The sequence below is a fragment of the Mastigoproctus giganteus genome, chromosome 8 (assembly GCF_048544385.1).
Source record: "Mastigoproctus giganteus isolate SK-2022 chromosome 8, ASM4854438v1, whole genome shotgun sequence".
In the NCBI taxonomy this organism is placed as follows: domain Eukaryota; kingdom Metazoa; phylum Arthropoda; class Arachnida; order Uropygi; family Thelyphonidae; genus Mastigoproctus; species Mastigoproctus giganteus.
In genome coordinates this window covers 108,109,768-108,134,395 of record NC_143582.1, presented here as the reverse complement: position 1 = coordinate 108,134,395, position 24,628 = coordinate 108,109,768, and the positions used below count along the sequence as shown (strand labels likewise).

Below are 24,628 nucleotides of genomic sequence, written 5' to 3'. Positions count from 1 at the left end.
CCAGAGTGACTCTCTAGCATTTACGGAAACCGTTATAATATTATTTAATGTCTTTTGCGTTTTGTATGAAAATTGTAACTGATTTAGTTACATAGCAAGGCGATTGTAGTTTTCCAAGATGCATATCTACAGAAAAGTTTATTTCATGATTTTCAGGCATTCTAAACAATACCTGGATTCTACATTTTACTGGTAATAATAAATACATGGTTCGTCCTAGTTATGGTAATTTAGTTGACTGTTAGGGTGGGTTTGCCACCATGTACATAAATAAATGAACCAGTTTATTTTGATAATAAAAAGTTTCTGAAAGGAACGTCTATACAACACTCTGCCAAGGTCGACTAACTCAGCCATCGCACTGATCCCCCAAAAACTGTTTATACTTAAATTCAGCCATCGACAGGAATCGAAAACAATTTTTTTTTCAGATTGTTTCCACACCGAGTTACGCTGTTTGTTTGTGGTGAAACACTAGGACCACCACTACATAGCGTTGGTATGTACATTTCAACGTACAGCATTTGGTCTGAAAGTTTGTAGCCTGTAACAAGGACTCGTCCTTTTTAGAGAATTTTGGTAATTGCAGTGGAACAATAATTACTTTTAACAGGTACTTTCCATCCAAGTACAGTGATAGAACTGGCGGTTGTTTGCATATACAGTATTTCAGTGAAGTTTACTTGTTTCATAGAGCGATTGTTTTCCATTTAATACATTTGATCGAATCATCTTTCTTTTTAGTACATAATAATATAATTCTCCCAAAGTTGTTAGCAGTTGTTTCTCTTAATTTCTTCTGACACTCTTACATTATTGAAAGATTGTTTAAATTTTCATTGAAATCCGTTATGCCTTTCTTTTTTGATTCGTTTCGTAGTTTTATTTTTATGTTTTTTCCCTGTTGTCATTATGTAGCCACGTTCTTTTTTTTTTTTTTTTTTTTTTGTTTTCTGTTGATATCAATATGTCTGCTAATATGAGAATCTTTGAAGAGTAGAAATATGAATGAAATGTTTTGAAAAAGACACTGCAGAAGCCTTCAGCGTCTTTTCATTAACACCCTTCCTAAATTCGGAAGGGTGTTAATGAATAGCAGTGGGTGTTAATGAATTGTGATTAGAATGCGATGGTGATTCTGAATCAGCAGTTCATTATGCATTGCTATAGAGCACGTAGGATAATTCTGCGTTTGAAAAAAAAAATAAATAAATAGAAAATGGCATTAGGATGAAATGGACATACATTGAAAAAATATGAGACAGGCATCTACAGATTCCTGTCTCATATGTTTTTCAATGTATCTACAGAATCTTGTAACTTCCTATATTTATGATTTCGTGTATATTCATTTACGCGTTTATTAAAATAAAAGTTTCAAAGGCCTTAAAAATTCGAGCCAATGGTTTGAAATGCATGTTTTTAGTATGGACTGGAGAACAAAGGATTATTACATCATTGTTACCTTATATTTCAATCATATCGAATGTATTGCATTAATGCATCTAAAATCAGTAAAGTTTTACCAACTGGTATTACTTTTAAATTTAATAGTACCAGGTACTGCATTAATTTAGTTTCATTAAAGAAACTATTCGTATGGAGCATCTCTCTTAAATATAGAAGAGGCATATATCCCCACGTGGTCTAAAATATCTCATAAATTTAAACATCCAGTAATAGTTTAAAAAATTTACATAAAACGTGACAGATGCTGATATTTTATAACAAATGCAAATTGAAATAGTAAATACAAACACAGTAAAATGTAACTACTTACCAAGGAATCGACGATCTGAAAAGAATCATTTCTTGATAGAGGAGATAAAAATGGCGCTACTACACTTTCTAAGGTCTAATGTCTCTGTCCCCCACCCCAAATCTAAATCAAAATATAAATAATAGAAATTTACTCAATGAGCTACACCAATATTCTGGGTATATTCTGTTAGTCTCTGGGAAGGTTTTAGGGATCAATTCCCATTCTACAGCCTGCTCCTCCAATTTCTCCCCCCTGCGGAATTCTAGAGTACTTTGGATGTTCGAGCATTAATCGAGAAGAAAAAGTCGGATCAATTCCAAAATTTTAGCATTCGTTGGTTTTAAAACCAATTACGATCATAATTCCCCCCACAAAAAATTAATATATGTAAATTAAAATATGTTTCAGGAGGAGTAATGTTTCAGTAAATTAAAATATGTTTCCTTAATAGAAACACTGCGATTATTTTGAAACAGCAGCTTAATGGCATGTAAACTTATTATGCGCCCAATCCTTTCACAATTCGAATATATTTTCCTAGAATATTCTTCTAAACCTTTGTATCATAAATAGATTAATTAGATTAATATAAATAGATTAATTTATATCCTCTATTGACCCCCCCACCTCACGTCGTGAATATAAATGGTGACTGCGATGAACACTTTTTGAGACCAGTACAGAAGTTTTAGTCGAATGCACCTGAAATGTACTGCAATGCTACCTTTACTAACTTTTCTATTATTCGTTTTGCGCAACTCTTAAGACTTTTAGCACTGCTATGAGTACTTGTATCTCTGGTTGACTTCCACTTATTCACAACTGAAGAGGGATGTCTTTTCAAAGCATTGATTTCTCATGTTAAATTGTGGTCCTTACTAAGTTTGACTCTGCCGGTGCTTTAAGAGAAAGTCAAACTTAGTGATACAATGAAATAGATAAAATTAATTGATAAAATTGATTTGCAATTTGCAATTGCAAATCAATTCACGGAAGAAAATGATAGAGCTTAAAATCATTCGGGAAACATACCGCTTTAACAGCCTTCCTTTCTAATATCTTTATAATAATTTCCTTTTCAGATTTTGAATGGGTAATAACTTGCTTAATTATTACCAATGAAATAAATTAAAAGTGAATAGAAAAAGACCGAATTAGATTTAAGACAACTGCTTACAGAAAGTATGGAATATTCTTCCACACCTTTACAAAGTGGGCAGGACAGTAAACTACTTTGCGGGTGATATTTAAGCAGTAACATGACATTAATTATACGCGCCCAAAAGCCAAAAAATATATATATAAAAATGTTTGGCGTGACGAAAGCATTCTAGTTGAAAACAGAAACACGTGTCTCTCTGATGTGACAAAAGTTAACATTAACGGGAAAGATAATTTAAATAGCCGGAGACGTGAAGGAATAAAAGTACGAAAACTATTTACAGACACAGTGACCTATATTTTAATGGCAAAGCTCATCCGACATATCAGTTTGGTTTAGCTGAAAATAAGTGGAGAATACAGATTGTTCCAATGATGGGCTAAGTAGCATTCATAATATATTCCGCTTTAATGGCGTCTAAAATCATCATGCGTCTGAAATGCAAATGTATATGAGTATTTGAGATGCATATGCAGTGGTATTCGAAAAATAAACTTTCGTTTATTGGCGAAAGTGATTATTCCAAATGCGCGATTTTGAAATGACTCAGTTGTTAATGGACTTGACATCATTTCCCCATTAAATTACTTTTCTAAACTACCTTTAGATCCTCATTATCTCATGTTTTAAGCAAACACAATTTAATTAGCATTAACTGATGTCTTGTATACTAGCTTCGACTTGCCTGTGTGAGTCAGTTGGTAACTACTTTGCCTGCCTAGTTGAAAGGTAGGTAGGTGTACATTTGAATCACATTGAGGAGAGGGATTTTTTTTTCCCCATCCATCGAGTGTAATTTTTCGTGAGTAAAACTGCAGTTTTCATCTGGCGAAATGGAAAAACCGGCCTTAAAAACACACGTCACACCTGAGTTGGCTTCGCGTCAGCTTTTTAAAAGTTGTAGTCAATCAGTGGTATGCGTATTCCTAGATGCGCAGAAATAATAAAGCAGATGTTTTATTCTCACCCCATTCCTATGCCTCCTATATTTTCATGCATTCTGTTTTCATGTGATCATTGTTGCTTACTCATGGTAACAGTTTACATAAATGACTATGAAATAGTAATAAACTTTTACATAATCGGCAAAATAAAAATGAATACATTCGTTTAAAATATGCTGACAGTATGAGTGCCTTCCAAAATATATTAAAGGATGCATTTAACAATAATAAATAAATAAAATAAAAATTACTGCTAATCAACCGAAATCAGCTTAACACATCAGTAGATATGTGGTATCTAAGCATTTAATGTGCTTATTCACAACTTGTTGCCCAAGTAGTCGTGGATACTAACAAAGGCTAGCATTGCTTATTAATTTTAAATAAATCTTCGTTGCTTATTATAGGAGTAATATCATTCGAGCATCAAATTTACAGGAAATTTAAATAGTAATTTTAAATAAATTTAAATATAAATAAAGTAAATTTAAATTTCCTTCACACAAAATGGACCAACAAAGGTCATTGCAAACGTCAAAGCCGAGTGGTAAGGAAAGACCGGTTCTGAAATAATGAATGTTTCGGAAAGAATCTAGAAATTATAATTGAAATTTAGTCAAATTTTAACCATGGTTTTATATTGTTAATTCAAAAGAAGTAACTGACATTTAATTAAACGGGTAATACTAAACAGTCTTATACTACTGTCTCGTCCTTTCTGGAATCTGGGTCATCGTGTCTTTAAATAGACTTCCGATTCCGATGTCTTCTGAGTATTTCAAATATTCATTCCGGTAATGTTCTTGAAACTTTCACCAGATTCCTAGAGGTTTGTCGTTGCCGATTTTATGTAGAATGTATCTGTTAATCATATAGTAGCGTGTGTTCGCGCTCTGTGTCTGTTTTTGTCGTCCAACCTATATTTCTAGTTCCCACATAAGGTTCATGCGGGACATAATTATTAGTGGACCTTGGCTAGACAAATTAGGCAACCGGGCGTCAAGCATGCAACAGAATTCCAGACAAGAACGATTAAGTGTCGCATCTCAAATACCTTTTCGGGGTTTAAATCAGCGTCCAGAATGTACCAGATTCAAGCTACAACAGATTTCTGCTGTCATTAAACATAAACACAGATGAGCTTTCATCTTTTGAGTCTTCAAATTTATTGAGAAAAATAATTTTATTTTAAGTTTCTAGCAATTGTATACTACTAAAATTAGGACTTTCCCGGTTTCCTTCACCGTGTAACTCTTGTAGCCATTACATGAACAGCTCACACGGCGAATTGTCATTCATGTAGACATTTCTTCTTTTCTCAGTATACTCTTCGTGAATAAAGGGGTGGGCGAATAAGGCTTAATACTGGAGGGAAAAATATTTTCATACAATATTACAACATGCAGTAATTACTTATTTAGACCCTCTAGCTGCAATGACTTTTGTTGGTTCATTTTCGTTTGGAATGTCAGTCTTATCAACATTGCATATTTATTTTATTTATATCAATTTATCCAGTAGTTGTTTCATCCTTAAACATTCTCACGGATAGAGGATGTACATAAAACAAGTAAATTAAATATTATTTGCAAAGCCGTGGTTTCCATAATTAGCAGATTAATTCACTGTTCATTCATAGTGGCATAGTGTTTTGTGGAAGGCGCCACCAGTGGTTTCCGACATCTGCACCATGGTACTTTGTGAAGAATTTACAGAATCTCTCATTCAGTTGAATTTTCCTAATGATGCCTGCTAATTTATCGGAGTTGTTTAATATAGTTTCTGTGTGGTTCTTAAAACTTTTAATCTCAACGGGAGGATTTCAGGATATCATAACCCACTTCAGTTTTAAAAATTATGATAATGAATTTAGGGAAGTACTAAGTTTGAGCGTCTTCATATCTCTGCGCCAGTGCTCTGCAGCACCTATGTTTAAGAACCATTGGTTTATACATATGTTTTATTTTTATTTTCACTTTGACTCCGAAATAAATAAAAAAAAAAAAAAAATAGAACTTTTGGTTAGCATAGTTGATATAATCACTGGCCTCCCCACAGCGGATGGAAAAGGCCTGGGTTTGAATCCCAGTAATTGAGGAATTTTTATGGGCTTTTTTCGCAACGTGGCTGAGTTAATTAGTCTCGGGCAGGGTTGTGCCTTTTTTTTCTCATAGAAACTCAGGTTTTGAGATCCGAGTAAACACAGGCAAATCGACCGCAGAATACACTCGAGCCTTGTACCGTACTTTCTTTGGCATGCACAGTTCATAATAAGTCTCCTGTACACCTGTTCGGTGTGATGTACTTATCAGCACACCGAATAGACAAGCAATTAATAGAGACGATATGCTACAACTTCCTGCATCTATTCTCTATCCACAATCTCCAAAGTCGGTGTACTATGCCATCGATGAAATCGGCTACATTCAGGAGACGTAATGATCCTCTCACAGCCTTGCTTATGGTGCCTGATATTAAAACTGGTGCTCTCGAAGTGATTTCTTTACCAGAGACAAAAGGTAAGGAGAGCATGTCAGCACTTCCCATTTCCAGGCCTGCAGCAGCTGTTGAACATCCCAGTGGCAATGGGAGTGTTGTACTGTACTGTCCCCAGAGTAAATTCAACTTACATGAGTTCAGGTAGATTACAGCACAGAGCAAGTGACAGGATATCAAATATCAATTCTGCCTAATACTGCCGATAGCGGTAGGTCGTAAGGGAATTATTAAATATCACTCTCTGAAGAAAATGACATCGCCATTTTTAATGCACCCTACACACTCCTTTTGTGGTGTGGTGAGAAATCGCCACTCCTCCGTTTTTCCACTTTAGTTCCGGATCCCTTCCCTGACAGTACACTAGCTTCACAGATTATAACTCGCTTGGTGAGGTGTAGGTTGGAGTTACATCGTAACTGGAGGTATTTCTAAAAGTCTTCACTCGGGACTATGTAGTTATCCAATCTGAGGTGGAAGGAGTAGAGGTTCCCTGCGAGTTATTCTGGGTCTTTTAATCCGCAACAACATGCAAATCGGCTTTTGAACACACCACTTCAGACAATGTACAATGGCGCAATTTGGTATAAGTCGCTAATGAGCCAGAAACCCAGTTGAGTTCCAGTTCGAATAAACGTATCAATTATTTATCCACCTTCAAAAATAGGACCGATGCTCCAAACATCCGAACGCTTGAAACTCGCCCATTTTTTTTAAGATCTGGAGCTGAAAACTGAACGCACATTTTGTTTGGGAGGAGCACCATCAAACACTGACCCTTCCATAAAAAAAAAAAAAAATCTGAGATGCTGCTCGTAGTACTTACTGTAATTTTGAAGTAACCAGCATCAAATAAACTGCACGGTAAATATCAATAAAAGCTGCTCAAAATGCGTTTGCTATCGTTTCATTCATTTATATATATATTTGCGTGTTTACTTACCTATAATATAATATTTTGTAATTTAGGCGGGGCAGAAAACTCCGATTCCATATGAAACGAAATGTACTAAGATGCTCTTCCTGACTGTATCCACCCTGTTGTTCCTTCACCATCGTGTACAAGGTATGCATTAAATACTTACAATGTTTATGCTGTTATTAATGAGTTGCTACTTTCATACTTTCGGTATAGTTTCTGATATTTTAGCATAATCCTAGCTAAATAGAAAATACTTAACGGTTTCCAAAGTTCTTTTATATGATTTTATACAAGCATGACTAAAACCAAATACAAAACATCATTTTTTTTTATATTATGGGAAAAAAGTCCTCTACAATCTTGATAAAATTATAACATATACATTTATTACCATTGTATTCCAACAGGGTTCAGGAATATGGTGTTTTATTTCAAGCCACTGTTCATGTTTGCGATGCCTTGGCACTGATTATTTAATTTCAACGTATTTTATGTTCATCGTAATAACGAAGGCCATTTTTTTCTCACCAAAATTGATTAATTCGGATTGTTTCTGCCTCAACGCACAGGTATAAAATAAGTGTATTATTTTTACTATCATCACGTTCCTGATTATAAAAATAAGACAATTATTTATTTTCTGCTTAAAAATCACTTTGCGATTCAACTAGAAATGTTAATCTTAAAAGTGATTAAGTATTTTAAGATATCACAGAATGCATGTGCTGGGCCAGAGAAGGGTGTGTGAGAGAGCGAGTTTAAATTGCAGCGTGCACGAAAAGGGGATGAGTGGAGGGAGAAAGGCATCTGGCATTAAGATTTACACTAGTTATTAATACAGACTGAAATGGTACTTTAAACGAAATCAGTTATTTCCTGCGATATTTATTTGGAAGTCTCGTGCTGTGATTTCAGTCACTGTGCTGATATAGGGCAGAACATTCGTCGTTTAAACAACGACAACGCACTTTCAGTCCAAGATCACACTGCACTCGGTGTAGTTAACAAAATGTCATAGGTGTGACAGGCTACATTTATCAGATTTCAGGGTTTTATGGAGGGAATTTATTTCAAGGTACACGATAGTCACTTAATTATGCAGCGCCCTGGATTTCCTCACGATGTTTGCGTGTTGCAAGGCAGGTGCTAAGCAGATATTCAGAAGGGAGGAAAAAACACGAAACAACATTTAGATGCGATAAGAATAAAAAAATTGAGTTCACTAATCTTCTACAACTTTTATGATTGCAAGTGTGTAAAAAAGCCGAAAAAGAAATTATACTGCACTACTGAAATTAAAAATCAGAGCCGATGGTATTCCTGCACCAAAAGCATTATTCAGACTTGCCTCCCACCCACAACTAAGCATATCATGTAAATTTACGCAATACAAGCTTTTGGCCCTTGCGCCAAAGATCCCATTTAAAAAAATAAAATAAATTGTATCTTTCATTCGTAAAGTCTATTTGTAAGTTTAATTCTTTGAAGGCGATACTTAAGAACATCTTGACATCAATGAGGAGATTTTTCAGCACATATAAAACGAAAATACAAATTTATCACTAATCACAATGCATCAAAACAATGTTTCACAAGTTTTCACGAGTTCAAGTCTTTAACAAGCCAGCTCAATGGGGAGTTTTCACTCAGATGTACAACGTTTTCACGAGAACGCCTTGGAACAAGCAGTTTATCGAGAAGATACATTCATATCATATACTTGGATTTCAAAAAAGCTTTTGTATTTGCTCTCGATACTACTTTCGCTATCCCTTTGGCATCCGAACACTCCAAACTTTTAGCAAATACAGATGCTATGGATAATAGATGCGTTATTTTATGGGACTGTTGGTGAATTAAAAACAGGATAAAGATCCTGTTTTTAATTCACCTTGGCGATTAAAGATCCTTGGCGATTAAAGAATCGCCAAGTTACAAAAGACAAAAAGGTTCAAGAAGCGAGGAGGCGTGGACGTAGGAAAATAAATGAAAATTTTATTTGAAATACCTCATGATAATTAGCGGCAGCAACTTTAATTGCTTCGTTAGCGGTCGTACCAGTTACCGTGGTAATTCAACTGAGCAGTATGTGCTACAAACGCCCTAAAAGTTCAGTTGTGGAGTTGGGATACCTCCTGGTGCCTCTTGACAGAATTCGCTATAGCCAAGAAGCAACTAAAGGAACTTCTTGGGCTTTATTATACTACACAGTTCTAGGGTCAAGCGGCACCGGTGGATCTTCACAACTCCGCGATCAACAATTTAATTAGTTTTGTTTCTTCATTTATTCACATTATTGAAACGGAAATGAATATCTGAGAGAAGCAAATTCCAATAGTGATACTTTTTGTGTCCATGTTATTTTCTATAAATTATAGACTAACGTAATATCGACATTTAATGAGCTTTGCTAACTTTTCCATTTCGTCTTTGAACAAACAACTTCGCAGCTTTCTTGGTGAGCGTTGCTTACTAGTAGCAAAGTGGCTAGAAACAGAAAAACAAGAAACATTACACAAAAGTAGAACTACGTTTATTTTTGGACATTTTACAGAACTATGTACATTGAAATGACAGAATTCATGGGATACCTGGTTCCTGGGCGACTTCCCCCCCCCCCCTAACAAACCCATGCAGTGTCTGAACTTTTACTTCAGTCTTGTCTAAGTGATCTTGCACCACTTCTTTTACCATCGCGAAGCTGTCACCCCTCTCGCTAGTGGACGAACCCACCGCGTGGCAGGTATATATAGGTACACTGCATTCATGAAGACGGTAATTACATGTCAGTATGGATAAACGCCGTGCGACTTTGAAAGAAGGATGATAGGGGGTGCCTGACGCATGGGTCACTCTATCGCTGAGATAGTACAGAAATTGCACTATTCCCGTTCGAAAGTATCAAGAGATCGGGAATACGCCATTTCCGGAATAATATCTCATCGTGCACAACGCTGTGTGTGGAGAAAGGTGGTGGATGAACATGACCGTCGACGTATATCTCTCATTGTTTCAGTCGACCGGAGAGCCACAGTGGCACAAATCGCCGCATACTTCAGAGAGGGATGTGCCAGAAACGTCTCCACCGAGACCATCGGGCGATCATTAGCCGCAATAAGTTATGAGAGCCACCGACCCACCAGAGTCCCATTGCTGACACCACGAAACAGGACTGTACGCCTTATCTGGGCGAAAGAACATCGGCACTGGATTTTAGATGACTGGAGACGGGTCTCCTAGTCCGGTGAGTCTCGTTTCCAGTTATTTCGAGCGGACGGGAGGGTGCGTATCTAGCGGAAACCGCACGAAGCAATGCACCCGTCATGTCAACAAGAAACTGTTCAGGCAGGTGGACGGTCGGTAATGGTCTGGAGCGTGTTCAACTGGCACACGTTGGGACTCCTAGACACATCTCTGAACGGTCCAGGTTACGTGTACATCTTGCAGACCATCTGCATCCCTTCATGGTCATCGTGCACCCACAGGGCAATAGACTCTTCCAGCAGGATAATGCGCCTCCCCACAGAGCCGTGATGACTGGAACATGGTTCGAAGAGCATTCCCCATGGAATGGCCTTCCCATTCGTCGGACATGAACCCTTTGGAGCATCTTTGGGATGCTGTGGAGAGGTCCGCGGAATTATGAACAGGGGTGCAGTAAGCATGGATGGAAATACCTGTGGAACGGTTTCGTTAACTAATGGACTCAATGCCTCCCCGTGGGACTGCCATTATACCGGCAAAAGGTGCGCCTACCCATTACTAGGTAGGTATCCCATGATTTCTGTTCTATGACTATACATTGAGTGTATAGTCATAGTTGTACCATAGCGATGTTGAACTAATGTTTAGGATCCACCCTTCATTTGTCCCTGACCATTATCTTCCTAGACATTTACACCATTTGCGAAAACAATTTGATCCAAATGCGTTGATAATAATGAAAAAACTTTGTGGTCTCATTTTCATATGACCGCAAAGCTTCTTTGGTATTCAGTCAACTTAACTGTTGATCGCAGTATAGAAAAGGAATGTTATTGAATTGGTCAGTGCCTTTGCATCATGTTTTGTTCGAAGTGAACTGTCCAAGTCAATAATTGGCACCGTTTTAATTGTATCTCATATTGTGAATCAGGGAATATATATATATATATTCATTTTATATAAAAGAAAACTTTCTTTACCTGACTATCTTGATTCAATATGATTATTTTATTTTCAAATAAACACCTCATTAAATTGCTTTTAATTTATGTAGGAGTCGCTCCAAACATCGACCTTTCTCACAACATGAGGGTTTTAAAGTTACCGAAGGACACAAAAGTCGGTGAGTCTTTTCCTCTATGCCATATGAAAATGAGCGTAAATGCAGTATTTCTTATGGTCAGTTATGTATATATATTTTTTTCCTTTTTCCAAATTGAATTTTGGAAACATGGTAATTTTGAAATGTAATTAGAGGATATCACTATAAAGAAATTGAAATAGCATCTGCATCAATCCTTTAAAGTCTAATAATGAAAACAAGTATACTAACTAAAGTAAGTTTTATTGATATGACGCAAGTAAATATACAAAAAAAAATTGTACTGTCTGCATATCTGAATGATGGCGATCAACATGTTTTCAATTTCAGTATGAATTTAAATATGCTCAATCAACGTACTAAATAAGACGTACTAATCAGACAAGAATCTCCCACACAACAGATATCACTATAAACAAATTGAAATAATATCTGCATGGATCCTTTAAAAAAGCACTACAAATCCCTGCGAGTAGTATAAACTGTTCCCTCTTCCTGGGCAGGTTAAACTACAAACCCTGCTGACACTTTAGGGTGTGGGACATCTATTCCCCTGCATACCGTAATGTGGGCCAGGTGCTGTGACACCTTCGGGTGTGGGATAACTTTGCACTTGGAAGGTGAGTCAGCTGCTACTGACGTCTTCGGGTGTGGAAGTGGGTTCCCCAGGCCAGGGGTCTCCAACTTTCATCCCCCCTTCCTACCTCATCAGGAGGACGCCTTCTTTTCCGTCCGTCCTTGATTCTTCCCGCTTTAATTTTCCCTCTAACTATCTCCCTCGCTTTCTTCCCTTTTTTGTTTCTATCAGGAAACTCAGGCGACCCTGGCAGAGACTAGTCTGGCTGTCTCCTAGTGGTGGCGGCGTACAACGTAGAGTCACACTAGGGGCCCCTGCAGCCAAACACTCTTCTAACACAAAACAACACACACACTTCTGGCATTTGCAGAGTTCTGTGTACTTCACATGAGTAAAAATGGTGCAATTGTGGGAAACCACCGGTGGCGTCCCTCCCAAAACACTATGCCACTATATCCCATGGGTATAAGCATAGGAAACGACCATATTTTGTGAATCGCCCTCGCATGCCTACTAACATACCAGTGACTTAGGTAACCGCAGATTCCATCAACGAATTCTGTATTAATTTGCTTCGAGTAGTGCTTCATGTTAGGGTGTTTTAGCCTTAAGTTCCCGTTATGCAAGAGAACAGCTTTTAAACGGCGCTATGATGAGTTGATGAAAATATAACGTGTATTTGTGACAATTCCCTAATCCGTTGATTATCATAGCAGTAACAGTGGAGACCTTGAGACGCTAGCTCGGGTTATCAAAATATATAATATTATATCTTTATTGAACCAGTGAATAGTTACATGGATGCCTGATGCAATACCCATAACAGCGACAATGCTAGGGGTTTAAAGTAGACTGGCGTCTCAATGGAAGAACTATGCGGCTCATGTATAAAGCTATTTTCCTCTAAATTGTCTCTTAGAGGTGGCAGTGTGCATAGTATTAGGGTCAGGAGCCGCCTGTAGTTCCCCACATCTGCGCCATATGTACGCCGTGAAGAAATACAGAACTACTGTAAATGCCAGAAAAGTGTTCTGTGTTAGGTTCTGTTGGGTGTCCTGAAATTTGGCCGCAGGGCCCTGGTGGGACCCCACGTTGCCGCACACAGCGCTAGGAGGTAGTCAGGCTGCCCATTATTCTTTGGCTAGTCTCTGCCAGGGTCGCCTAAGCTTCCTGACAGAGACCAATGTAAAAAAAAAAAAAGGTTAGTGTGTGTGCTTTAGAGTCAAGAAAGGGGGAAGATGGGGGGGTGAAGAAGAAAAAAAATTCTTGTTTATACTCCGGCACGACCACCAGGTCAGTGGAGTTTACAATAAATCGATCAATACAAATGTTAATCATAATTAGCAGTCACGGGCTTAAATCCCGGTCCACTCAAAGACCGTGTGCTACTGCACTCGCGCTCCTGACCACTGGGCTACGCCAGGCCTAAGGCATCCCCCCCCCCAGGTACAATGGAATATATCCATCAAGCGAAAATAGGATGTCGGAGAAAAGTTGCCGTGCAAGGGAGCACAAGCGTGATCACCATTTAGCACAATCTTCTTACTCTTCTCATTTAGGTACGGTCGTTATATGTCAATTTCAGTGGTGATGTAGTTAGAGTCCTATCCGGCGATTTGTGTCTTAGGTCAATTGTTAACAATTGCAAACAAACGTAAGTAGATCCAGAGATTTCGTCTTAGAATGATAGGGTCGACGTACAATCTACCGCCTTACAATCTACCCCTGCACCCATATATCAGCTTCCTTGGCCTAACACAGTAACATCATCAACCCCTGGAATTTATAGGTCATTACCATGCCCGATCAGGAAATTAACACAGAAAAATAGCGACAAACTCTGTGGTCTCTTAGTAATAAAGGGGGGATCACCTGGAATTTCATTACTGAGATGTTTCCTCACTCCCAGTACTAACCCATACCTTTAAAACCACTTAACATTATAACTGGCCACACTTTAATTAAGACCAAGTTAAAGTATGTATCTGGGACTGGAAGATAATGATAAGTACTGGGCGAGTCAGAGAATTGGAATAATCTCATGCAGAACTGTAATATTTATTTTGATCTCAGAAAACTTCTACTTATACCAATATTACTTAGCTTAAGCCTTATCACAACCTCATCAGAAGTTAAAGGGCGTTCGCTGCATTCCTTTACTTCAGCTCAAATCTTTTCAAGACGAGAAGATCGCTGCTGCTGTGGTGCTGCCACCGCTCATAAATAAACTCAACTACTAGGATTATTCCGAACTAGACTGCTAATGCTGGGTTTCAACAGTGTGGGATTACTGGGCGTTTGATCCAACCCTTTCTGAGGTAGGATTATGGGATCAGGTGACTACCACCATTATTTATTTATTTATATTTTTAACTGTGTACTATTGTTTTCCCCACTTTTTACTATCAAATCACTAGTGAGCTTTCTACCGCTAGTGGTTTCGCACAACTGCTTTGCCTGGGGACATCCCCTGTAAGTCTCCTCCTTTCCTTTCTTTCCCCTTTTTATCCAACTCTCTTCCTTCTCCATTTCTTTTTCCTTGGCTCTCTCCTCCCTTGCTTTGCTGGGAGGCTCTGTCAGATGCCCCTCCTGTTCTTCCCAGGTTTCTCCTACCTTGGACAGATGCTAGGAGGTGCCTTCCTTGGTGATCGCGCTTCCTAGTAAGTAAGTGGCCAGATGAGCAACACGAACAAAAAACTAACACAATTCACAGTAACTAACAAAACAATCATCTGGCTTTGCAGTCTGCCCTCTTCACAGCGTCACCAAGTGCAGTTTTGCGGCGAACCATTGACACTACCTGACAAACACTATGTCCACTATGGCCTTGAGACGCCCTGACGTTCTTAACCAATTGTTTCGGCTTGAATCTCGAGGTGAGAAGTTCGGCTTTATATTTAGAGAGATCTAGATCTCTAATGAGGTTATTCAACTCATCTTAGGTAAACAGCTCCGACATCGATGTCTCTTTGTGGGGTGTATTGAGGATAGGCTGAAGGTCCCAGGTCTCCGCCAATGGCATTCCATCATTTTCTAAAGAATGTAGTCCATGCTTTGGAGGTATAGGAATTGGCATACTGACACATGGTTAGTATTGGTGTCATCACTGAATTTAGGTTTTTGATAATTTTGTGCTTAATTTTCGCCGAGAATCCAGTTACATTCACATTACAAAAAAGTAACAATCACCACTGTGGGCTTACGGCTCCCTTCATTTCATGGATATGGAAAATGGCAGCAACTTTTTCCTTTTGTTCATCTAGTCGCGTAATGAATTCGAATAAGTTGTGTTACGCGTGAGCTATTCTTACCAAAGACAGCCCAGCCATAGTACAAAAGGTAAATTTTCCGAATATTTGTCTTGATGAATTACACCGTTGTGATTTAGTCAGGAAAGAGCCGCACACACACAGTGGATTTTGTTGAGGTGATTTTTATTCTTGCGAGATATGACGATGAATGTTTCACAAATTCGCGGGATATTACCTGGAACAATTTGTAATGAAATAATTACAAAATAGCAAGGATATAAATATATTGAATGCAAATTACAAAAATATAATGTCTAAGTAATAATTATATTCTTATAGGTTGGCTGAGAATGGGTATGTGATCCTGTTCTCAGTTATTAATCAGTCAATCACATAAACTAGACATTAGAGGAAAGCCGAAAATAGATTTGGCATCCAATAATCTATCTAATCCACATTTTTCAATGAAAAATAGTTGTTGACCTCTATAATTAGTTATCCCATTCTGATTTTCAAAATAGTTCTGATGCTCTGCTTAATTTTATTCTTATAAGAAAATTTAACAGATTTTTTTTTTTTTAATGAAAACACGAAAAGTATTAGAACCTAAAGTACTTAGTATCGTGCGTGGGCTGCTGAAGGTTAAGAAGATACTCGTTGACATTAGACTTGGATGTAGATTGCAATTTTTTGGAAATACCTGTGAAGGGAGGTTTTTCCGGAAAACAGAAGTTGAGGAAGAAGAAAAGTTGGTTCTGTGAGTTTGAAGCTGGACAGTAAAAGGATGATGATTGATTAGGAAGACAGAGAGAGTGGAATTATAAAAGCCAATTTAGAAGAGCAGTGTCCATGGAAATATCTGTACAAAAGGCATGCGGCAGAAACAGAACGTCTATGAGACGAGAGTTGAGGGACTTTGTTAGAGATGAATTATTAATTAACCGAAATGGCCTCTTTTGAATGAAGTTGAGAAGCCTGAGCGAGGTTATGGGGACACTGCCCCAAATGTGGGAACAATATTCCGTGGTAGGGCGAATTTTAAATTTGTATAGAGTGAGTAGCTCATTTAATGAGAATTGCTTAATAAATATTGAATGAAAAATTCTTAGAAATTTCGTGACAGATTTAAGAGATTTGTTTTTAATGTTGAAGCAAAACAGTGGAGAGGAGTTTCATTTGTTAATTACCATAATAATTGCTGGCTACCAGTATTGTCGAAAGTAATAACCTGAATCCAGACACTTAAGTTCCCATTCAATGCTCGAGGGACTACATGTAAGTGGGTTCATCGGGTACAGCTTTGAAGAATTAGCATATTCACGTGGAATCATCCTACCACCGGTGTGCTAAGGATTCACATTAATCTTGTGAGCACGGATTATAGTCACGGAAAGAACGAAGTGACCTAAATGTAACAACGAACCAACTAGTTCGTGTTTGATTAACTTGCAGTCGTACTATTAAAATTATCTCTGTATTGATAAATCCACAGAGCGAAAACGATCAAAGTGCCTTCTTCCCAAACCAAACTATATGCATGTATATGTGAGAAGTCTTGCGTGTTCATTCTGTTCTATCTTGATGCCAATCTAGAATATAGGGCTCAAGGGTCACTGGCGACCTCTAACAGAAACTGATTACCGGAATAAATGCGGGCCATAGTCGCGCCTGATCTTAAGATGACTTTTCTGTGTCTTTAAACAACGAACTGCAATATCCGTCTATTGCCAACTTAATAAATAGATCACAGTAATAATTAGATTATGATCACTTACACTCCATAACCATCGATTAGATATTAATAGCCAATTAAAATTCTGTTTGTTACAACGAGTACTGAGCGGAGTTTTGGACAGTGAAATTGGTGATGGCGAACAGTGGAGAAACCGAACTTAGATATATTCAGTGCTGAAAAGGTGTTATTTTGCTGATTTTTTTCTTTAAAAAGTGTTTAGTTCAATGGAATTCATATGACGCTGTTTATCTACTTTTAAGATAGTTCAAAACACCGAGCAAAGCCAAATAATAAAAATAATTACAAAAATACTTTAATATTTTTATAATTATAAGAAATACGAAATCTAACAATTATGAATAAAATTTAAATTCTCCACAAATTTTATTAGCAATTCATTATTTAACCTATGTATTACATGAGTGAAATAATTTAACCTATATTTTCACAATTTTGGTGTAGGTATTTCGATTATTTGTGATATGAAGTGGGAAAGTTGCTTAATTCAGTTTTATTCAGAGATAGCGACTCCATTGGGGGAATTTGAAGCCTCAGCAACAATCGGCACAATTCATATTAAAACTTTTGATATAATATAGCTTATATAACTTTTAGTATTTATATTTAGTAATTGTTTTACATATAATGCATGTAAAACAGTTGAGACATGAAAGTTAACAATAAAATAAATGTTTTCGTGTTTACGAGGACATTGCAATAGTTCGATCTTACTTGAATTTTTACAATGATTCGAATAAGATCGAATTAATTAATAAGTTGGTGTTTTTTTTTTTTTTTTTTTTTTTTTTTGTTGAGAACTGAAGCATCTGTCGCCGAAAATACGATAACAAGAATCAGTGTAAAATATTCAGAATATTTCGAATACTCGTAGCTGTTCAGATTCAATCAAAATTAAATAGCATCTATTTATAGTTCACTAGAGAGCTAAATGCAGCTTTTCTGTTAATGGTATAGTAAAAAGACTGGCAGAAATTTGTTAAAATCCAAATTAACCTAAATTGGTAAAAGTAGTATAAAACGAAGAACAATAATCAGTTGCAGACAGACAAAGCTCGATATTGAGAAATGATTTGTAACTGTTTATTAATATTCTGTCAATAGTTTTAATTGAATATTTAATAGAACACACACTGAATATCCTCATTATTAGGTATATCTATCCTTTTCATGAAATGGAGTGCTCCTTCCTCCCTTCCTTCATTAACAGTACAAACACATTAAACCATGTTTGTACTGTACTGTGGTGGGTGGGTGGGTGTGTGCGCGCGCCATTTCATGCGATGTAAAGCAGGTGGAGGATATGCGTAAAACTGATGTACTTGCGCGTGCGTGTGTGTATGCATTTTGTGCATATTGGGTCCTTTGACACCAGGGGAGCTACAGGCTAGAAATTGTTTCCGACCAGTCGTATTCCTTCCTAGCTGCAGTGTGTCTATCTATCTACAATTGGGTTCTTGCAAACGGATAATACCCATGTCACAAGGAGTGAATTGTGCAGAATAGTTCCCAGGAATATGAGTGAATTCACCCTACTGAATGCGCGTCTAATTTCAGTTGAAGAGGTAGAACGAATCTTCCGAGTACAGATCCACAACTAACCAATTTGTAAGAACCTTGGGAAGCAGTTGAGTCATGGACTAGCACCCTTATGGTATGCTTTATCTCGTTAAGTCAATACCACGGGGTGGGCTACTTAGATAGGTGTTCATAATGAAATGGCCACTTAGTGTAGTTCCAGTCTTCCAGATTATAATAAGCTGCTAGAAGCAGCTTAGCCTATATATATAATCCTAAGTTATTGGTATTGGTGAAGAGTAGTGAATAACTCATAGACAACTCAAACGATTATATTAGGCCCACCCATAATTTCTTATATATACGTGTATACCCATATATGTATGTATGTATGTATGTCTGAAAATTGGGTGTGTTCTTTGGTCGATTTGGCTGTTTCGCTGGACGAAAAAAAAAACCTCAGTTTAGGCGGGAGTGGGAAGCCCATAAAGTTCCTCGCGTCATACTCATAAACAACTTGGATTTCTTGAATATATAGCTTAATTATCAGAGATTGATCAGGAACAGATAACAGATTATTCGTGAAAAGTGATTGACTGACACGCCTTTTAAAATAGTCTGAAACCGATTGAAGTTAGTTACTTGGGCGCATCAGCACACCTAGTGAATTTTGTAAATAAATGTACTTTGATTGCATAAAAAATAAAATCACAGCGTGTTATCAGTAACACCCGTATTCTACTGCGAGTAGTAGTTCTAAAGAAATCAGTTTTTATTTTTCTTTTTTGCATATCGGATTTTAACGTCATGAGATTTTGTTGGTTTAAAAGTGCTCTGTAAACTGACAAAAGAATACTTCATCTTCCTGGATATACTTTAAGTATTCGTATTGCTATAATATCAAACTGTTTGGATTTAATAAAATAAATAAAAATAGTTAATTTTGCTTATTATTAGTTCAAACGGGTTTCCGCTTTACATTCTGAAGAATGTTCGGTAGATAACTTTGTGCCAGACTATAAAGGAATGTTCGTTTGTCAAAACGGCGGTACATAGGTCGATACGTGTAGAGATGACGTAAGTACCACTTGGCTGCAGTCTTCCTGTGTTCCAGTTCCCGGTGACCCAGAGGGCTTCATTCACATGTCGCCTAATAAGATGCCCCTAAACTGGGGTCCTACAGATGTGTCTCTTAAGTAGGGTGACTTTAATGGATCATAGAGTTAACAGCAGAGATGCGCCGCACGATAAGATATATCATGCAACGACATGGTCGGTCACGTGCATGAACTAATCACCACTGTCGTGTCCTCATTTCTTTTATATCGCGGTGATGATCAGAGTACTTTATCTTCACTCGAATATAACAATACGACGTGGATAACAGTGATGGTGGTACATTTATCCCCTCTATTTTTAGGGGTGATATGTGGTAAAGTTTTTTTTTTTTTTTTTTTTAATTTCGAATTGGTCCCTGCTAAGACACATGGCAATTCCACATAAGTAACACGCCCAAATACCTAATATCATTCATGAGACTTCTCGCGAAATGGCTTCATCTGCAATTCACCCGCTTAATTTTTATCTTGAATGACATTAGCAGTCCAGACAGCTAAGCGCGGATCAGAAGGCGTTTTCCGCGTAACAATTTTTAGCGAAGTAAAGCCACGTGTTCGTCAAGGCGCCAGCCAGCTGTTAATCTTCATCTGCTGACCTACTACTGTTCTCTCCGCTCCCTTTGGTTGCATCTTTGTTATTAGCAATATAAAATAGAAAAAAAAAATAAATAAAGAAATACGATTCCATTTGAAACAGACAGATACAAGGGAAATTAAAGCAATTTTGGTGTTTATTAATTACATAAACACATAAAACTTTGCTTAAAATACACAGAAAACTCAAAAATCAACCATTCAAAGCTACAATGCCAAAGTGGAAATAGGCCAGCCGGAATTAGAAAAGAAAAAACTGGCTTCTTTTCTTCATTATGTTCCTTATTTCTAAACACCAGTTTCTTTTCTTTTGCATATTTCTCAGATTGTTATGTATATTGCAACGTTCAACAATCATTCAATACTAGTTCTAGTATAGTAATTAATTGGTGCAGTAGTCTTTATTTAGGTTTTAGGACAATTCGATTTCTGAAATTATATCGCACTGTTTATAGCTCATATTAAAAAAAAAAAAAAAAATTCCACAATCTTAATACCTATTAAGGCAATACCTATTACTTCTTACCAAGTACGTTTCTTACTGGACCAATCTGTGGAGACTGGTGAGATCAGATCTACTGGATTATCTAATAAAAATAACGAATTATCTCAGAGTACTCTGACCATGTGCATAACTTTCAAAAAAGAAATTTAAAAGAAATTTGACATACGCTTGGTCCCTAGGATGCCGGATTTATGAGTTTATAGTGTGTGCTGCGTATGCATCGGTTATTTGAGCATCTGCCCCTCCATCTCAGCTGAACTAGCATTTAAACTTAGAATATTGGTTCATGAGATGGCAAAACTGGCCTTCAAGGAAACAGTTCGCAATTTTAAGGTCAGAATTATGTTCTAGTCTCGACATTGCACCTTGGAAGTTGCTGGTGCTAGCTGCCAGTATCGTGACGTTTAGCTATTTTGTTACTCATGCATTTGATCCTTCGAATATGGATGACATTGTAACAAGGAGGAAGAGAAGAGGGCAGCATACTGCGGCGACCAACTACCGTAGCACACTGCAGAATCTAGTTTACATCTCCTGCAGGTTCCCTACAAACACAGTAACCCTGTACAATGAACTGCAAATCTATCCTGAAAACATTTGCTCAGACAGAAGATACAGAACCAGCATCCTGACCAAAATCTTTTCATTAGTTTGAACTCTAATGATTTAAAAAGATCAGTAATCCTATTATATGTTAGTTTTTATATTTTATCTGTTATGTCGTTTTAGCTGTTATGTTGTAAGTAGTTATGTCTTTATTTCCCTGGGTGGTGCCCGTGCCTCAAGCTGAATAGATAAATGTTAGACCTTAAACTGTTTTTGAATGCATGTTTGTCCACGAATCATGTTCTCGAGTTTTACTCGAGATTCGTGCGCCTTAGTGGATAAAAGAATTCTGTGAGGTGTAGCTGTTTCGTAGTACAGGTGATGAAATCCCACTGTGAAGAAAGAGAGCATTTTATTTTATATTTTATCCATACATCTATTTCTTTTAACAAATGATAACAATTTAAGTTATAAAATGAGTAAACTTATCATTAGGAATAGAGCGAACATCAAAATGTAACCTTTATTTTTGATGTAAGAAATAATTCAAAATTTTGTAGTCATGCAAAAATGTTAGAAAACAATCTGTTTGAAATATTGCTGGAAATTTAACTTCCTAATTTTGAGGCAGGATGTCGCGAATTCTGTGATTTAAAATACTCCTACAAAGTATTACAGAATTTGGGGCGTCTTCGTTTAATAATAAAATTACTGCCTTATCCCTGGATTGTATTAAAATAATACTAAGCGTATAGTATTATTTTAAAACTCTTATAGTATTATTTTAATATTTTGATACTTTAAACACATACTAATGCACATTTTAAATTATACGAGGGACATTTGAAAGGTTTGAGGCCTGAGTATGAAGGCCTCAAATTATTTGAGGAGTTTTTTAACATTTTACTTTTCAACATAGTCCGTTTAGAACTCTACTTTGTCTCTGAATGAAAGTGATGGATACATGTTCATAAACCTTGCAAATAAATTGCTATATCTGCTTGAAAACTATGCAGATTTTCACTTGACAACCTTTTGCGCGTTTTTGATCTGCTACTTTGACACACACATCATGCTGATATCTTTTTTCATAGCGAGAACCTGTTATTATACAGTACACATATTCAGGTGAAATGCCCAAGACGCTGGCAATGTGCCGAACAATCACTCGTAGATCACTAATTACCAATCATGTACACTGTCAACTTCTGGAGTGATGGACTTGCAGGAAATCCACAGCATGGGTCATTTTCCAGTCTCTCCCTCCCTCTTTTTAATTCTGTTGTCCACTTTTTAACCATGGAATAGGAAGTAAAATAATCCTCCAATGTCGTAACCATATCCTTATGAATATCCTTATGCCTTTGGCGTTATTCTTTTTTTTTTTTTTTTAACCAAATAATGAATGATTGCACGGTGCCTGATTTTTGTCCATCTTTCCTCATTTGCACAATTTAGTTGGCTTTAGGACTTATAATAAAAGAAAGACGTTATTAAAATTGCGTGAAACGTGGATGGTTATTATTCGTAGTGAATTTTTTAACACTGTACCCACTACTCGTTTATATTCAGGCCAAAAAAGTTTTAACCCCACCCTTGTATTCTAACCAGTTGACTTTTCAAAAATATTTCGTTATTAAATCAAAGATACGAGTAATTATTATCGACTGACAAGAGAAAAGGAACAGTTAATTAAAACACATTAAATTAAATAAATATAAATAATTTATATATCATAAAATAAAATTTCTGCTTGTTCTCGAGGACTTTATGGACATAGGAGCTCACAAGATATAGAGAAGACAAGAACATCGCCATACTAATAGTCACGCGTTTTTGACTATTCGGCTATAGTTCGTTTAATCAAATTTAATCTATTTTTTTCTAAAGTAGAAACATGAATTCGGAAAATCAGATTTGCCTTCGATACTCCGAAAAATTTATATCAAATTTTTGAGTATGCCAGAAACGTTTTATGCGTTACATCTAAAGAACAAAATTACAAAGTTCAACGAATTAGTAATGAAATTAACATCGTATCCCTAACAAGATTTGTGGATATTACGAGGCGGATATTCCCACTACTCAACGCAGGTTGTCCGTCCACATGGAATTCCGCATTTAAGTGCATAAGATGTTCAGCAGGAGAGCACAGCAGGTGTTCAAAATCAGCATCACTGACCGCTTATAGGCAGAAAAAAGGAAGAGAAATACAGTATATGCACGGCTGTCGTCCTTATTTTCCTAGGATTGTCACTTGATATTGCACGCATTGGGGGCGGGGTTTCCAGTACTTAGAAATGTGAATTCTTCCTTTTATAAAGCCGTATTTGATAGATGTAGTTGGAGACTGAAAACGAATTCCTGCAAATGTTAAGAACTACTGGGCTTCTTTTTTTTTTTCGGGACCCCGGGGAAAAATCACTGAAAATAGGGACGTCTGGTCACCTTACGTTTGGACGAAATAATGCCACAGGAGATTCCTGCACGCCTATTTTGCTATGCGGACTCGTGATGATTGGGACTGTTGCCTGGTGAATCGAGTTATGATTCCTTATAGGATAACAATCAGCAAAACTTTGGGTATACTGCTGAATTTTAATTTGATTTAATAACATCATTTTTTTTATAGAATACTCTGGATGGATAAATCTATGGCGGATAGGAATGTAAATCTTTTCAGGTCAATTGAGGTCCCGTGAGTCACTGAAAGTGTATGTCTTCAATTTCGTACGTGGTCCATTAGGGATTCCCCAGCGCAGCGAATAGCCTCTCACAATGACTGGTAAAATCACAGTCAGTCATTCTATAAAGTTGGAATATTCATCTTTAATATTCAACTTTATTGAATTTTCTAGAGAAACTGGGAAATATTATTGAAAAAAGTTTGATTGAAGATAACACATGGAAAGGTAGACCCAGACCTTCATCAAGAAAACGCTACATTGACAATATTTCTACCAAGAAGTTTATAAATTAATGTATAAAAGGCATTATTAATAGAAGAGTTTCTCATAATACGTTACTCATTTCATTATATAATAAAATGAAGCTAAAATCCGTGAATCTATTGAATATACCCCAAAAATATTCATATATTTAATAATTAAATTATTCAATAACACGCTAAAACATAATTAAATAAATAAATAATTATTGATCAATAAAAGAAAG

General features: G+C 36.8%; 1 protein-coding gene across 1 annotated transcript in view; it reads left to right on the top strand.

Moving 5' to 3' along the window:
• The window catches only part of Cad86C (Cadherin 86C), a 180,024-nt gene that overhangs the window by 80,854 nt on the left and 74,542 nt on the right, over positions 1–24,628 (top strand). Inside the window, exons 2-3 of the mRNA XM_090380309.1 lie at positions 7,334–7,430; positions 11,545–11,613. Of these exons, the coding sequence (XP_090236435.1) occupies positions 7,379–7,430; positions 11,545–11,613 (121 nt within the window). The 5' untranslated portion in view covers positions 7,334–7,378. The remainder of the gene's footprint in view (positions 1–7,333; positions 7,431–11,544; positions 11,614–24,628) is intronic.